Consider the following 17,306-nt stretch of genomic DNA (forward strand, 5'->3'; position numbering starts at 1 on the left):
TTTTGAATGCTTTCTCTTAATGGGAACATGTTTGTAGTTTTGGTAAATCAAAGCATGTAAAAGGCATCATGGGTGCTTGTTCTTTTGATAACGGTAATGGTTTGGCTTAGTAAGAAGTCTTCACTGTGTGGACAGGTGCTGTCTGGCTTACCGGTGTGTTTGTGGACTGTCTGAAGTTGGGGTACTATACATTTAAAATGTTTCTTAAAAATTAAGCCAAGATCTTTTAAAAATGTAGCCGGTTATTCGCTTGATTAGAGCATTTTATTATTTCTACTGTTTGTCGGTAAGATAAGGTGATTGGGTAATCATATGTGAGTCCTTTTCCCTTGTAAATTCAACAGCTCAGCAAATCTCCACTGATGTCCGGGCACTGGGGGCACACATTTTGCTAGAATATGAGACATGAGGCATGGCCCCTGCCTTCTGTGAACTTAGAACTTGGCGGAACAGATCAGTGTGGAAAGTGCTCGACAGCACAGCTGTGCCTGGCCGCGTAGGAGAGATTTCTCACTGTGGCCTTCTGGCAGAATTTGTCATAAAGAGAATTCTCACACGTGAGGACTTTCCCTCTCTTGTGTTGCATTGTCAAACTAGACCTGCATTTAGGCCCCTGGTTGTATAAACTCCAACTTAGTTATCCAATGTCTTGTGACCTATGAGTCTGGTCTCAAGAAGAAAAACAATGTGGCAACTCAAGATTCAAACCAAAAGAATCACGAACAGTTTTGCTTAGTTTCTGAAAGTGTCCTAACATTTTCACAGGGAGCCGTACGCCTTAACGGCGAGGCGAGGTAGTGTCAGCTCTCCTCGGGACATCTAGCTTTAGAGCCTTGGCCATTCTTTTCTCTCTCTTCCCTGTTTCTTTAAAATCGCTGGTTTCTGCATAGTTGTCATTGTGGTGGAGTCTGGCATTACCTTTGCTTTGGACCGAGGACCTAGATGGCCTTGAACCGAGGCGCGCTGCTCCTGCTCTGCTCCCACTCTGCCGCGGAGGGGGCCGCTCCCTGGCTTCCCAGGCCTTTGGTGGTGCGCAGTGAATTCATTATTCATGATTAGATGAACTAATGCAGGAGTAGATTGCATACCTGTGTGTCCCAGTAGCATTTGAGTTGATGAAAGGGTTTATTTCGCTGTGGCCTGTGTCCTGGTTAGGATTTGTTAACTTGTTTTCTCAAGCTAGACTCGAACTCTGTGACATGCAGACCATGAGCACATTTGGTCTTTTTGGGCTTACTCTTAAAATCACACGGAAGGACTAACTGTGGAATCGCAAAGCCACAGAATTTTACAGTTGGGAGGGACACTTTTACTTATGAAGAAACTTGAGGTCCACATTTAAAAGTTGGTAGAACAATCCTGGTTTTCTTTCCTGTTATACCCAATAGTAAGACGTTCCTTAGGTTTTTTTTTTTTTTTTTTAAATGTTTACTTATTTCTGCGACAGAGAGAGACAGAGCATGAGTGGAGGAGGGGCAGAGAGAGAGGGAGACACAGAATCTGAAGCAGCTCCAGGCTCTGAGCTGTCAGCACAGAGCCCGACGTGGGGCTCGAACTCACAGACCATGAGATCATGACCCGAGCTGAAGTCAGACACTTAACCGATGGAGCCACCCAGGTGCCCCTAATTTTTTTAACGTTTATTTATCTTGCCAGAGAGAGAGAAAGAGAGAGAGAGAGCGCACGCGAGCGAGCATGAGCGGGGGAGGGACAGCGAGAGAGGGAGACACAGAATCTGAAGCACATTCCAGGCTCTGAGCCATCAGCACAGAGCCCGACGTGGGGCTCGAACCCATAGACTGCGAGATCATGACCTGAGCTGAAGTCGGACGCTCAACCGACTGAGCGACCCAGGCGCCCCCTTTTTTTATTTTTATTTTTTTAATTTTTATTTTTTTAATGTTTATTTCTGAGACAGAGCTAGAGCAAGACGTTCCTTAGGTATTATGAGTTTTCGCCAGTGCTGATCTTGAGAGTGAATTGGGATTTGATTTAAAAACGTGTACTCTTGTATTAAGAAAAGGTTTATATCGCTTATTATTTAACAGAATATTAGAAAATTGTTGGGTGATTTATACTTTTAAGCACAATCCATTTAGAGCCTTTAAAATGAACATAGATTGAGATTTCTGAAAACACTGTTCTGTAAAAACAATTTCAAATTGATAGTATATGGGAAGGGTAGCAGGTTGTTGTTTCTTGGTGCGAATCCAGTGAGATAGGCCCTTCTCCATTGTACGTTAGCTGAAAATTTTCAGTACCATCGTCTGGCTGTATTTGAAACCTGACAGTTGTGCTGTCAGTGACTTGCGGGTGGTGCCAGTTTCTCTTTTTGCTAGGATGCGAACAGTTTCTTCTGGAGAGTAAAACGCAGTGTGTTCAGATAGTCTCAGAGACATTTGTGGGGTCTCAGATGGTGTCTCATCTTGAATACAGCTACTTTCTTTGGGCGTTCTAGGTGCGGCTCTTGTCTACTCCACAGGAGTGTGTTCGGGTTCTGTCCGTGCTCACTCTTGGTTGTTTGTCTTGGAACCACCCACTGTGCATTTCAGCCAGTGACCAGGCACACTGGGAAGTTCTGCTCTCTGCATAGGATCAGATGTCCTTGTTACTTGGTGATGTCTGCAGGAACCCTTCTTTCTCTCGAATTGTCTTTAGCCAGCTTGTCTGCTTCCCTCCATATGCCCTTCAAGGGACGCCTGCCTGCTGACATGCCCCTTCCATTTCCTACAAAGCTGGAGTCACCCGTTTAATTCAAGGGATGGGCTGATGGAGAAACAAGTTCTAATGTGATTGCTGATAAAGCTCTTGTGTTGAGTTGAATGGTTCACACTTTTGTTGCTTTCTATTGCCGTAAAAATGGTTCAAGTTTCGCATGATTTCAGCCCCCTTACTGCTGCTGAGCTGCGCTGTGTGAGCATATGCACGTTGTTTTTAAGAAGACTTTTCTTTCGCGCTCATTTTAAGTAGCGCTAATTATCAGGGCGCTTGGATTTGAAGCAGAGCTATGTCACTAAGCTCAGCGACCGGGCTAGCGTACTGCACTCCGTCCTCATGAACACAGGGGAGGGCGCATTCTGTGTTTGTGCTGGGTGCTCTCTGCTTAGTCGGGCAATAGCCGTAGTAAAATCTGCCAAAATAATTAAGCATGAGTGCTGAAGATGAAAAGTGCTTGTAAAAACCCAAAGCTATATGAGAAAAACTTACTTTCTCTCTAACGGCTGTCAGGATGGAGAATACTTGCAGGCTTGTGGGCAGCACGGGCTCCAAGAGCAGGAAGACTGTGTTGCTGAAGATGAATTAAATGAGATCACTGACCGCCAGGTTGCTCCTGAACCGGAAGAGGTATTTGCTCGTCTTTTAAAAAGAGCCCAAAATTTTGGTGGTTTTTTTTCCTTCCAGATTTAAAATGAGCCATCTTTTTGGCATTAGCGAAAAGTTGATAGATGCATCTCTTCTTTGAACGATGAGTGTAGTAAAAAGCCTGACCTTTCTCAAGTCTTTTGGGTGGTGAGTTCTGGTGAGCTGTGATTTCTTTCCATTTAGCTGTTTGCCCTTTAAGTGTTAGAATATTTTAAATGTTTGAGGGGGGCGTGGGTAGAGATCTTTAAAAAATGTGATGTATGTGTTAGTGCTTTGAAAGGGGTGCTGTAATCATTTTAAATTAGTTCACGTTCGTTAGTCAGAACCATTATGAAAAGAATACTTGTGGGTCCCCCGTGTTTAGGTGCTGTCTCAGGTGCTGAAGAAACAAGGATGGTTGGGAAGCTTGGTCCCTGTGCTCAACGTGTAGCTTAATACGGGGGAGGGAAGGAATGTGGGCAGATTCGTGTGATGTAAACATAGAAGTGAAGCTTCCCAGCGGAGGCTCAGACCCCTGCTTCACAAGCTCACAGACGGACGGGCCCTCTGGTTGCTGAGGGTGTCTTGGAGCCAGTTGGGAAAGTGGGTGGGCAGGCGTTGAGGCTTTACGGAAGAAGTAACCCATGGAGTAGTCTGAAAAATGGATGTCATTTGGGTGAATAGAGGTGGCATAAGGCATTGGGTTTCATAGCTTCTGTGTTCCAACCTTAGAACTTGTCCTGTGGGCCAAGCACGTAAGCCACAAAATCATTCTGTAGCCTTAGGACCTGTTGGTTTTAAAACTTTTTTTCCTTATTAATGCTTTTTTTCCTTAGTTATTTTCCTTAATACTCTTTCCCCTCCTTTTCCCAAAAGATCACGAAAAGTGATATTTCCCTGGCTTAGGTCATTTACTTTAGGTCTTATGCCAGTGCTTTAGAAACTCACTATATAAAACATTTTATTTACCCTTTCTTTTCCCTGACACAGCGCTGTGATAGAGTATATGAACGTGCGTGCTGTGGACACTTTCCGATACATACTCTTTTCTCCTCTCTGACACGCTAAATGTGATTTTTCCTTTTGTGCTTTCTGTCTCTTGCTATTTGAAATAATTTGAAACTTAGAGAAAAGATAGAAGAATAGTGTGATGAACTCTTTACTCACATTCTGCACTTGTAAAAGGAACCAGGACAAGGAACCAAGACAAAGCTAAAAGAGATGTTAAATTAGAGGTGGTTCCCCTACTTAGGACTGCTCTGTTCTGGCAGTAACGAGCCACCGCACCAAGGTCCAGGGAAACCAGAGATGTCTGTGGGTCGTGTCCACCACAGTGCCTGGTAGAGAGCTTGGAGCCAGCCTCGGTCAGACCAGGGAGGGGTGTTCAGGCTAAACACGTCCGGGAAGGAACTCTTTAAGACGCCACGAGAGGAGAGAAGAGGAAGGGCAGATAGGGGGCTGCAGAAAGCATTCCGAGTGCTGAATCGTTTAGAGGGACACCCATTAGCTCATGTCCCATTTGTTAGTTGGTGGTATTTTGAATTCGGAAAATTAATTTAATTGATTTTTGTCTATAATTTATTCTTTCAGTATTTTAGGTAATAGTCTTTTCAGTGGTAATATATTGTGTTTGTGGCATATTTTAGAATGAGAAAAGCTTTTGTGGATTTTAATCTTCAGATGCTCTCTGGAGATACGAAGTACTGTTGTTGAAAGCAGTCAAAGGATAACGGGTGTTACCATTGCCTGGGGACTTCCAGAACTGCCTTTTGTACTCGTAGATCTAGATATTTCAGACTGTAATTGCTGAATTGTGTTCATTACAATCTTTTTTTTTTTTTTTAATTTTTTTTTTCAACGTTTTTATTTATTTTTGGGACAGACAGAGACGGAGCATGAACGGGGGAGGGGCAGAGAGAGAGGGAAACACAGAATCGGAAACAGGCTCCAGGCTCCGAACCATCAGCCCAGAGCCTGACGCAGGGCTCGAACTCACAGACCGTGAGATCGTGACCTGGCTGAAGTCGGGCGCTTAACCGACTGCGCCACCCAGGCGCCCCCATTACAATCTTAAAAAACGGTTGTTTTTTAAAAAACGGTAATCTTGCCTTCCATTTTCAAGTATCTTCTGAAGAGAGAGATGTCTTTGGAGGAGCATTTTCGTAAAGGAAATGAACTCCTAATGTGTGTATTAATATGACAGAGTATCTCAGACATACTTAAAGGCTTAAATTGGGGAAAAGTTAGATTCTTCCCTTACACCTTATACCAATATGGCTCTCAGATTGACTAAATATTTCCGTGTAAAAAACAGCCAAACATACACTTACACACATAGATATACACATGTCAAATTGTAAACGTATTGGAAGAAAGCATTTTTTTAAAATGTTTAACTTTTTTTTTTTTAACGTTTATTCATCTTTGAGAGACAGAGAGAGACAGAGCATGAGCGGGGAAGGGTCAGAGAGAGGGAGACACAGAATCCGAAGCAGGCTCCAGGCTCTGAGCTGTCGGCACAGAGCCCGATGCGGGGCTCGAACCCACAAACTGCGAGATCGTGACCTGAGCCGAAGTCGGATGCTCAACTGACTGAACCACCCAGGCGCTCCGCTCCGAATGTTTTATTTTTGAGAGAGAGAGAGTGTGAGCGACCATGAGTAGGGGAGGGGCAGAGAGAGAGGAGGACAGAGGATCTGAAGCAGGCTCCAGGCTCCAGGCTGTCAGCACAGAGCTGATGTGGGGCTCCAACTCACAAACCATGAGATCATGACTTGAGCCAAAGTCAGATGCTTACCCGACTAAGCCACCCAGTCTCCCCAGAAGAAAACACTTTAATAATGGTGACCTAATGGCCTTAGGCTTACCTGCAGAAGAGAATACTCAGCAAATATTAAGAGGTTTATTTTTCACTAATGTCAAAAAATTCCACAAGGTGTTTCAGATCTGGTGTAGACCTCACTGGGTAATCAGGTACCCAGACTTCTAGACTTCCATGGTATGTTCTAGGGCTGCTGTTTTTACCACGGTCTACATCCAAAAAGTGGATTGATTGCAGGAAGACTGAACAGAGGGACCCTGCTCGCCCTTTGAAGATACATTCCTGAGTTCTCCTACGACACTTCATAAATGTCTCTTGAGTTATGCCTTAGGCACGTGGCTGTAACTCACAGCAAGGGAGACTGGTGAATATGGTGTTTTGTTAGGTGACAGCGTGTCCAGTCAAAATTAGGAGTTTTATTATTAAGGACATGATAGAAAATGTGGAAAATTGAGCACCAAGTTGTCTTGGTTATTACTTTCTACTCATGGTAATAGGGCCTTTTTTTGTTTTAAGTATCTATTTTTGAGTGAGATCGAGAGAGACCCAAGTGTGAGCAGGGGAGCGGCAGAGAGAGAGGGAGACACAGAATCTGAAGCAGCTCCAGGCTCTGAGCTGTCGGCACAGAGCCGGACGTGGGGCTCGAACTCACAGACCATGAGATCTTGACCCGAGCTGAAGTCGGACGCTTAAGTGACTGAGCCACCCAGGCGCCCCTTTATTTTTTTTTTTTTTAAGTTTATTTATTTTTGAGAGAGAGAGGGAGGGAGGGAGGGAGGTGGGGGAGGGGCAGAGAGAGAGGGAGACACAGAATCTGAAGCAGCTCCAGGCTCTGAGCTGTCAGCACAGAGCCGGACGTGAGACTCGAACCCATGAACCATGAGATCATGACCTAAGCTGAAGTCAGACACCTAACTGAGCCACCCGGCGCCCCGGTAAATAAGGCTTTTTTAAGTCATAAGGGAAAAGAGTGACTTGATTATATATAAGTACTCCAAAACACCGTGAAGAAGTTCAGACACATGACAAATGTGGGGAAATATTTACATGTGAGCCTAAAAATTAATATAGTCAGTAAAGTTAATATATTCAGTATGTAAGAGTTAAGTATACTCAATATATACAGATGAGCTCTCCTATAGAAAGAAGACTAAATAATATGAGAAAGTAATCCAAAAATTAGGTAAGCAAATGAGCATTAAGTATGTAAAATATATTCAGTAAAATAACATGAAAACTGATAATTTTAACCTTTTTTAATACTGGCAAAAATCAAGATTATTGGTCAGATATAGTCTCATTCAGTTGGGGGACATTTCAGAAATGTTAACTGCCAGGGGTCTGTCTTCCAAGGTCTCTCGTGTCTGCATATTTGGCGAGCGAAGCTGGCTGCACCTTTGTCGTCAGCCGTCTGTTCACGGATGTTTGTGCGGCACACGGATTTAGAGACGGAGCGTCTTCCTGAAGAACCAGGGGCAGATGTGCTTTCTGCTCATTAGAACACACTGGGCGGGGGGGGGGGGGGGGCTAAACTCTGCGTCCCTCCCGTGTCCTGTAACACAGCGCCCTGCGTTCACAGGGTGCACAGGGAATCGGCTCAGGGAGCTGGCCCCAAAATGCCACTGCTCTGGGTCAGAGTAATGCGTTGTCCTCAGCTGTGACCAGGGTCTCACGTCCTCTCGCTGCCTCCGTGGAACAGTGGCCGGCGACCTCATTAGCTTGCAAGAAGGGTGAATCACACACCCTTCACTGTTCTTGACGGTATCGAAAGCCTTCAAGTTCTTTGGCTCAATAATTCCTCCTTGACGAAGTCATCTGAGAGAGTCCATTGAAGATGTGTTCAAAGATGTGTACTCTGGCTCTTCGTTTGCAGCCTTGAGAGTAAATGGAACCAACGTAGTAGGTTTTTCTAGAGGGTTAAATGATGGGGGCTGTAGGTTTACCAGAGGGTGCCCTGGCTCTCTGTTGGGCGTGTAAAGGAAAAAGACCAAGATGATACGATTCCTCCATCTGAGTGTGTGCGCGTGGGTGTGAGACTCTCAACATCCGAATGGAGAGATAAAAAATGGTGATAGTGGTTACTTACCTCTAGATGGTGGGCTTATTTGATACTTTGTATCCCAAGTGTTTTATTTAAAAATTTTTAACATTTATTTGTGTGTGTGTGTGTGTGACACAGAGCGAGAGAGAGAGAGAGCGAGAGCAAGAGAGTGAGCACACGGGGATGGGGGTGGGCGTGGGGGGGGAGGGGCAGAGAGAGGGAGATAGAGGATCCGAAGTGGGCTCTGCCCTGAGCACGGAGCCCTATGAGGGCTCGAACTCACAACCAGGAGATCTTAACCTGAGCTGAACTCAAGAGTCGGCTGCTTAACTGAGCCACCCAGGTGCCCCTGTACCCCAAATGTTTTGAAATATTTTTGCTATGACCAAAATAACTTTTAGAAGTGGGGAAAATAAGATGGTTAAAATTTTGACCCTGGAATGTGTAAGGCAAAGAACCAGATTGCATTTGTTAACTCCTGTGATTTCTAGTTGTTGTTAATTCTCACATGAAACATCCTAAGGGTGGATTTCAGTATGAATCTTTTTATAGAACAGAAAGTAAAGTCTCATCCAGATTAAATACTCTTTTTTTTTTTTAATGCTATCTGTTGGGAGGTATAGTATTTGCTTTCTTTTCTTTTAAGCTCTGTATTCCATAATTTAATTTTAAATTTAGTATTTGAAAGTATTAAAAAATTCTTTTTAATGTTTATTTCTGAGACAGAGACAGAGCATGAGTGGGGGAGGGGCAGAGAGAGAGGGAGACACAGAATCCAAAGCAGCTCCAGGCTCTGAGCCGTCAGCACAGAGCCCGACGTGGGGCTCGAACTCACGGACCACGAGATCATGACCCGAGCTGAAGTGGGAGGCTCAACCGACTGAGCCACTCAGGTGCCCCAATATTTGAAAGTATTTTTAAAAAGTCACTCATACATATACTTTATTCTTTTGTCCCTGATGGTTGGTTGAAGTTTGCCTTATTTATGTTGCTTAATATATTTTTTAAGTGTTTTTAGTACGTTTGTATTTTTATATTTACTGTATTTGTATTTGTAACATATTTAAAAAAATTTTTTTTAACATTTATTCATTTTTGAGACACAGAGAGCATGAGCGGGGAAGGGACAGAGAGAGAGGGAGACACAGAATCCAAAGCAGGCTCCGGGCTCCAAGCTGTCAGCACAGAGCCCGACGTGGGGCTCAAACTCACAGACCGTGAGATCACGACCTGAGCTGAAGTCGGACGCTCAACCGACTGAGCCACCCAGGCGCCCCTGTAACATATTTTTCAGTATATTTACTTTCCTGTCCTTCTGTCCCGGTGGTTGAAGTTTACCCTGTTTACGTTGCTTGTTTTGTACTGACTGAAAATTCTTTGTAATGTTCTTCGCTGTCAGGACTTTCAATGGTCCTTCTTGGAGGCAGGACATGTGCTGGTCTCTCCCCTCGTGACACGGATCTGGGGCTTGTTTTCTTTCTGAAAGTAGAGTCCGTCTACAAGATCTTTACTGGGAGCATGTGGGTGCGATGCTGCTTGAGGTGTTGAAAGGTAGGGGTCGTGCGCTGTGCGCTGCCGTCGTGCCTTTTGTTTTCGGAGCCTGTCGCTCACAGAGCCCTCCGGGAGGAGTGACACTTGCAGTCAGCCGCCGCACCGTGTTCCTGCCCCTGCCCGTTTGGCGGGGTCTCTGGCTTTTTCATCCATTTCCTTCAGTGTCTGCAGGGTGTTGACGGCCCCGCCCCGGGCAGTCCTGCGGCCTCTGCCGAGGCGAGGAGGCGGTTTGCAGCTCTTCGGAAGACCGCATTCCAGGAGCTGCGTTTGAGTACCTAGTAGAGGCTGAGTTACGGAACCGGAGAGGGACTTGGACGGAGAAGCCTACTTTAGGCGGCTCCTTTTATTTACCGAACGTTCTTGCCTGGTTAGGACGAAGAAGTCACTGTCCTTGCATCAAGTGAGAAAGACAGAACTACGAAGATGACCGCCAAGCCCGCCTCATTCTCTGGCCGCCTCGGTGCCACTCGGGCCGTGGTCTTCAAACACGGCGTAAACGGGCTTGCCGGTTTAGGTACTGTTTTCGTGTCTACGAGAAGTGATGAGGGAAGTCCGCAAACATCTTTGCACGGCGTCGCATACTTCCTGTGAAAACTGTGGTCCCGTTCGTGTTCAGCGGCAGACACAGATCTGACGCGTGCGGTTCGGTGTTTTGAGACGCGTTTTTTCCAGTTACCGTCTTCCTTTGTAAGAAGCAGTTCTGTGACCCCAGAAGATTCCTTCTTCTTTCTTTTCTGGTCAGTCCTGGCTCCCCAGAGGCAAACGGCGTTTCGTATTTGTCGCCTGAAATCAGTCTTTCCTCTTCTAGAGCTTCATAGAAATGTAGCCCTGTCATATGTAAGGTTGACTCTGCATCTAGCTTCTTTTGTTTAACAGAACGTTTTGGAGACTCATCCAGGTAGTTGTGTATGTCGGTAGTTCATCCCGTCTTGTGAGTGTACCATATTTGTTCATTGTCCCAATAATAAATAGATACTTGGGTTTCCTTTTTTTTTAATCATGAGTAAAGTAATATAAAGAGTTTCTTACACATCTGCCAGTGGCTATATCTTTTCATGTTCCTTGGTGTTATCTAGGAATGGAATTACTGAGACAGGGTAGAGATATGTTGAATTCTAGAAGAAACCACCACATGGTTTCGCAGAGTGGCCGTTTCATTTTGTACTCCCGGTGCTCGTGCCTGAGAGTCTCCGTTCTCCGTCACTTGGCACTGTCTGCCTTCCGCTTAGTCCTTGGACTGGTTGTGTCATCATGACTTAAGTGTGTGTTCCTTTGCTAACTAAGGATGTTGAGTGCCACTCCTTGTGCCCGTTGGACTTCTGTATCTTCTTTGTGTCCGTTTTTAGTCTTTTAAAAACATGGGTTGTCTTCTCAATTTTTGTCTCTCTGCTCCACACGGAGAGTATGTGTCGTCTGTGCGCACGTGTGTGTTGTCTCCATCTGCCTGCTCCACGTGGAACATTTATACGCCTACTGTCTGTATGTCTTTTTTTTTTTTTTTAATTTTTTTTTTTTTCAACGTTTATTTATTTTTGGGACAGAGAGAGACAGAGCATGAACGGGGGAGGGGCAGAGACAGAGAGGGAGACACAGAATCGGAAACAGGCTCCAGGCTCCGAGCCATCAGCCCAGAGCCCGACGCGGGGCTCGAACTCACGGACCGCGAGATCGTGACCTGGCTGAAGTCGGACGCTTAACCGACTGCGCCACCCAGGCGCCCCTGTATGTCTTGACAGATAGGTGTTTCCATCCAGATAGACGTTTATGTGTATAGTGAATATTTTCTCTGAGACTGTGGCTCGTGTTACAATTTTCTTGAAGGTGCCTTGTCATGAGCAGAAAATTGCGTTTTGACGAAGGCCAGGTAATTCTGCGGCCCAAGAAATCTTTGTCTACCCCGGAGCTGCAAAGATACTAGCCTGTGTTTTCTTCTGGAAGCTCTGTAATGTTAGCTGTTTGTACTTTAGGTCTCTGATCTATCGCAACTGAGACGTGTGTGTGTGTGTGTGTGTGTGTGTGTGTGTGTGAATGAGGCTCACTTTTTTCTGTATGTGCCCCTGATTGTTGCACCATTATTTGTCCCCACTGCATTGCCTTAGTGCTTGTATTGGGAATTAATCAACCATTTAAGTTTGTGTCTCTTTCTGGAACCTTTCTTATTCCCTTGCTGGTGTTCCACTGTCTTGATTACTGTAGCATGAAATCAGGTAGTGTAAATCCACCAGTTTTGTCTTCCTTTTCAAGACTGTTTCGGCTATTCTAGATCTTTCGGATTTCCGTGTAAATTCTGTAACTGATTTGCCAATACCTATTAAAAATCTGATTGGGATTTTGGTAGAGAATGCTTTGTATCTTTCCATGGAATTGGGGGAAAACTGATACCTTAATAATCATGTTGCTATTAATTGACACACTTTAATTCTTCATTTCCGACCTGCCCTATTATGTCTTTGACCTCCCTGGCCTCTAGTGCTATGTGGAGTAGAAATACTGGAGCCACTCATTCTTGCCTGGTTCTTGATGGCAGGGGAAGTGTTTGATGTCCCACGAAGTACGTAATACAAGCTCACTGAAGCTTTGTTTGGCTTGCTTTGTTTTCATCAGATTGAAGAAGCTCTTTTCTGTATCTAGTTTGCTGAGACTCTTTTAAACGTGAGACATGGGTGTTGGATTTTGTCAGTGCTTTTCCTGCATCTGTCGAGATACTCCTGTGGCTTTTATCCTTTCGTTTATTAATGTGAATTAAATTGACTTTTTTAAAAAACTATATTAACAATACTCCAGACTTTATTTCCATTACACAAATTTTTAGTTATTAATGACTTCTTTCCGTTCCGGGATCCGGTCCAGGGGACCACACTGTTGTGTCTCCTCCGGTCTGTGTTAGTTTGTCAGTCTTTCCTTGTGTTTCACAACTTTCGACTTGTGTTTGTGACAGTCTAAAGAGGTGACCTGGCCAGGTATCCTGTAGACTGTGTGCAGTCTGGGCCTGTCTGGTATTTTCCTCATGATTAGACTGGAGTTCAGGGATTTTGGAGAGAATATCACAGAGGTCCGATGCCCTTCTCCTCCGTCGCACCACTGGGTACAGGACCTCCCTGGCAGCGTTAGCCTTGATCATGTGGTCGGGTCAGGTTTGCCATGGTGGGTGGTAGGTCTGTAAAGTGCTGTCTTTCCTTTGCCCCGCTCTGTTCTTTGGAGGCAAGTCCCTAAGGGTGCGTGGTCGCCTGGCAAGGTGTGGGGAAGGCCTGAAGTTCCACCTCCGGAGGAGGGCTTGGGGCAGGGGGGCTGTCCGCAGGGAATCTGGAATTCATCTCCAAGATGTGTTAATTGAGTGTTTTGGATGTTAAATCAGCCTTGTGCTTCTGGCTCTTGCTAAACCTCACTTGGTTCTGATGTATTTTCCTTTTTATATTTTGCTGGATTCCATGTGCTTGTATTGTTTTAAGGAATTTTGTGTCTGTATTTATGAAGGATATGGGTCTGTAATTTTCTTAACAATTTTTGCACAGTTTGCTCCATCTTTCCAACTTGTAAATTGTCACTGTTGGTAGAATCAGAATTTGTATTTGATTTGTATGTGTATTTCATGATATAATGAAGAATTATTCTCTATCAGATATTCTGTAAGCATTAAAAACTTCTGGGAAGTTTTTTTAAAAACAGTGTTCTGTATACTTTTCTCCACCCCCCCAACTCCCAAGCCCCCCACCCCTGTTTCAGAGAACTGCCAGTTTTTTTCCCCTTGGGTTTGGGATCGAATACTGAATTTTCTTTCAAGACACTGAGAGATCACAGGTTCATTTCAGAATTAGCTGGAGAGCTTAAAAAATATGCAGGTCTGGGTCTTGCCAGAATTCGACTTTCTAATTGTTTACGTATACAGTTGACCCTTGAACAATGCTGGGGTTAGGGGTGCTCGTCCCCACTCAGTCAAAAATCTGCATGTAACTTTTACTTTTGGATCCCCTAGAACTTAGCTACCAAGTGCCTTACTGGTAACAGAAGTAGTTGATTAGCACCTATTTTATATGTTATGTGTATTATATGCTATAATAAATAATAAAGCAAGCTGGAGGAAAGAGATGTTATTAAGAACATCTTAAGGAGGGGCACCTGGGTCGCTCATTCGGTTAAACACCTGACTCTTGATTTCAGCTCAGGTCTTCATCTCAAGGTTGTGAGTTCAGGCCTCGCGTTGGGCCATAAGGAAGATCTGTTGATAGTACCGTATTTATCCAATAAATCCACATATACGTGGACCTGTGCATTTCCCACCTGTGTGGTTCAAGGGACAGCGGAATGTGATCAGATTCTGACTTGTCTGTCTCTGAAGAGCTTTCACAGTGGTTTTAATGTGTGCCCTCTGCTAAGAGTCACAATTATGGCTTTCAGCTTTTCATCATAATTAAGTAGCTAAAATTAAACCTCTGAGTACTTTTGGCAGAGCCTAATAAGATCACAGATACACAATTATTTAACTTCTTGTACAATAAAATTTTAAGATAACTTGATTATTGTTTGTCACCCAACACCACCCTTCCTATGAATGGAATACTAGATAGTCCTTGTCAAAAACTGTCCAGAAAGTCAGCATTTTGGTAGATTGGCTATTTAATTCTGTAAATCATATGGCTAAAAGAGATGGTTTTTTCCTTTTCTTTTTTTTGAGCCCAGTATTTAGAGTAAGAGGCAGTAACCAGTGCCTGAAGGCACGAGTCCAGTTTAGTGAAGGTTGTCAAATGCACTGTAGTTGAGGCAGGCGAAGCCACTTCAGGGCTTGTGTAGTCCTTGATGTAGTTCCCGGCTTAATTGGACACCTGTACCACAAGTTTGCGTTCTAGAAATTCCATTGCTCAGAAAACCAACTTAATGCTGTGCTTCTGTAGTCCTGCCTTCCCTCCGTTTCTAACCACTGGCAACCAGTATAATGTTTTCTCTTGGGGCACGTCCTGTGAGCGGACTTGTCGCGGTATATCGCGATTGGCCTCTCCCATCCCACACACCTTTGCCACGTCACCCCAGGTGTCTATCCGTAGCTCATGCCTTGCTAGGGCTCAGGAGCATTGAATGGACCCGCTTTATGTGTCCATTCACTTACTGTTGATCCAGTTTTGCTGACCCAAAAGAGAGCTGTAAATATTTTCCTACAGGTTTTTACATGCACATAAATGATCATTTCTCTTGGATAAATACCTGGGAATGCGAAATGCTGGGTCATAGACTCGATTTGTTGGTGGGTTTTAGGATTTGCTTCAAAGAAAGGCTTTTCCAGTCATCCTTGTTCTCTTGAGATTTCTTAGGTGGAGATTTGGATGCAGAATACCCTTTATTAGCTTCGTATTGTCATGGTGTGCACTGAACTGGTTGGAAGGTCTTTGAACTGAAATACCGTTAATGGTTGAATTAGGAATGACTCTTGTAATAAATGGAATCTTTGCTTTATTGGTGGCCATTCCTTTCCCTCCTCTGTGGCCTGGCTACTCAAAAAGCATGGTCTGTGAAGCGTGTTGGCTTCACGTGGAGCATGTTAGAAATTCAGAGTCTCAGGCCCCCCTGTGGAGTCATGATCTGCATCAGAACCGGGTTCCCGGTGACGGGTGTGGACATGACATTTGAGAAGCACTGCTCTGGAGCATACGGACTGACGAGGAGAAGAGCACTTTGTCCGTGAGCTTACCCTTGAGTGGAGCGGAGTGCCGCCCAGGCCCAGCTGGGCCCTTCGCAAGTGTTACTCATTGGTTTCAGGTATTCAGGAAGGCGGGAATAATATCAAATATCAAACCGACAAAATGCCAAGACTTTGGTGCTTTAAGATTCCGTGCTATACTAAATGTCAGAGTACTGAAAGGTAGCGTCACTGTCATCAGGCTTAAAATATATAGTCATACATTCGTCATTGTATCTTCAGGCATTTGAACTCCTGAAGGTGTGTAGAGACTTGCAGTATTCACAGCAGTGAGTACGTGCATTTGTAGTTGACCTTTTTTCATGGAAAATGTTGGGAGGAGAATATAAAACAGTTGTCTTTTGGGTTTATGTTAAATTTTTTCTTGTGCATTTTCTTTTTAAAAAAAAAATTTTTTTTTCAACGTTTATTTATTTTTGGGACAGAGAGAGACAGAGCATGAACGGGGGAGGGGCAGAGAGAGAGGGAGACACAGAATCGGAAACAGGCTCCAGGCTCCGAGCCATCAGCCCAGAGCCCGACGCGGGGCTCGAACTCACGGACCGCGAGATCGTGACCTGGCTGAAGTCGGACGCTTCACCGACTGCGCCACCCAGGCGCCCCTCTTGTGCATTTTCTAATGAGGCAGTTCATTTTTGTTTCTGTTAAGAGTAAAGCACATTTAAAATAACGAATCATGAGAATCGAGGGGCAAATTATGTTTTCTTGTGTTTACAAAAAGCATTTGTGTGAACCTGGCACTCAATAAGTGCCTGTCTTATTCTCTCCCAGTAGGTCACTGAGACCAAGTAAAAGGTCAAAAGTGATCAGTGGCATAAAAGGAACATTTGTGATGAAGAATTGTTGATGAAGAAATGACTTTCAGTTGGGACCAGATTAGGCAGTATTTTTGTGGGAATACTGACATAATAAAATAGGAGATAAAAGCTGGTTTCAGTGTGACTGGGAAAAAAAAAAAAAAGTTGTGTTGTTGCAGTAAAATCTGGGCCAGAGGCGGCGATGCAGACCCTGGATGGTGGAGTGAAGCACTAGGGTGAGAGCGCAGGGGGGAAGCAGGTGGAGGCTGGAAAAACTAAGCAACGTAACAACAGGTTTGGAAATCATGGCAGATGGGGTCAGGAGTTACCGGAAGCATCGAGCCTGTGTGACCGGAAAGGAGTGGGTTCTCCTGGAGTGTAAGTTCCACAGGGGGACATGTGCCCAAAAGTCTTAAAGCTCCAGTGTTGGTTTAAGGAATACATGGACTTTTGCTGGCGTCTGGGTCAGACTTGAGGCCAGCAGGGACTTTAGAAATTTGCGAGTTTTCTCTCAGAAGTAGAAGTAACAGTATATATAGGGTTTGTCTGTTAATTACAAGCCAGAATTGAACTCTTTCCAACGTGTTTTTTAATGTTTGAGATCATTTGTTTCTCGTATCGGTTTAGGGTTTCACATGGCCTTGTGACAGAACATTTTGCAGCATCTTTACATCTGAAATATAAAGAACCTTATATATATAAAATCAGGCTTCAGTGTTTAATTCAAAAGAATGTGAACTCAGTCTCCGTTTTTGTTTTGTGTGTCTGCATTGTAGGGAGGTATGGAGACTTTGGAGCTACAGAAGGACGTAAAAGAAGAATCCGACGAGGAAGATGATGATGATGAAGAATCTGGACGATTGCGGTTCAAAACTGAAAGGAAAGAAGGAACAATTATTAGGCTCTCAGATGTAACTAGAGAGAGAAGGAACATTCCAGAAACTTTGGGTAACTTTTTTTGTCTGTCTCCCATCCTTCTTCACTCCCATTTCAACTTCCTCCATAGTACTATTATGATTAGTTAAATAGGTTAAAAAATTTTTTTTTGACTTTATAGATTATTAT

The 17,306-nt window shown here is 44.3% G+C and overlaps 1 protein-coding gene across 1 annotated transcript in view; it reads left to right on the forward strand.

Annotated features, from left to right (window-relative positions):
* Nucleotides 1-17,306, forward strand: part of RBM33 (RNA binding motif protein 33) — a 138,832-nt gene that overhangs the window by 41,956 nt on the left and 79,570 nt on the right. Inside the window, 1 exon segment of the mRNA XM_047095800.1 lies at nt 17,018-17,189. Within this exon segment, the coding sequence (XP_046951756.1) occupies nt 17,018-17,189 (172 nt within the window).

The sequence above is a fragment of the Lynx rufus genome, unplaced genomic scaffold (genome assembly GCF_022079265.1).
Source record: "Lynx rufus isolate CCGP_SWC_20201006 ecotype Redwood Valley unplaced genomic scaffold, mLynRuf1.p SCAF_4, whole genome shotgun sequence".
NCBI classification, from domain to species: Eukaryota; Metazoa; Chordata; class Mammalia; order Carnivora; family Felidae; genus Lynx; species Lynx rufus.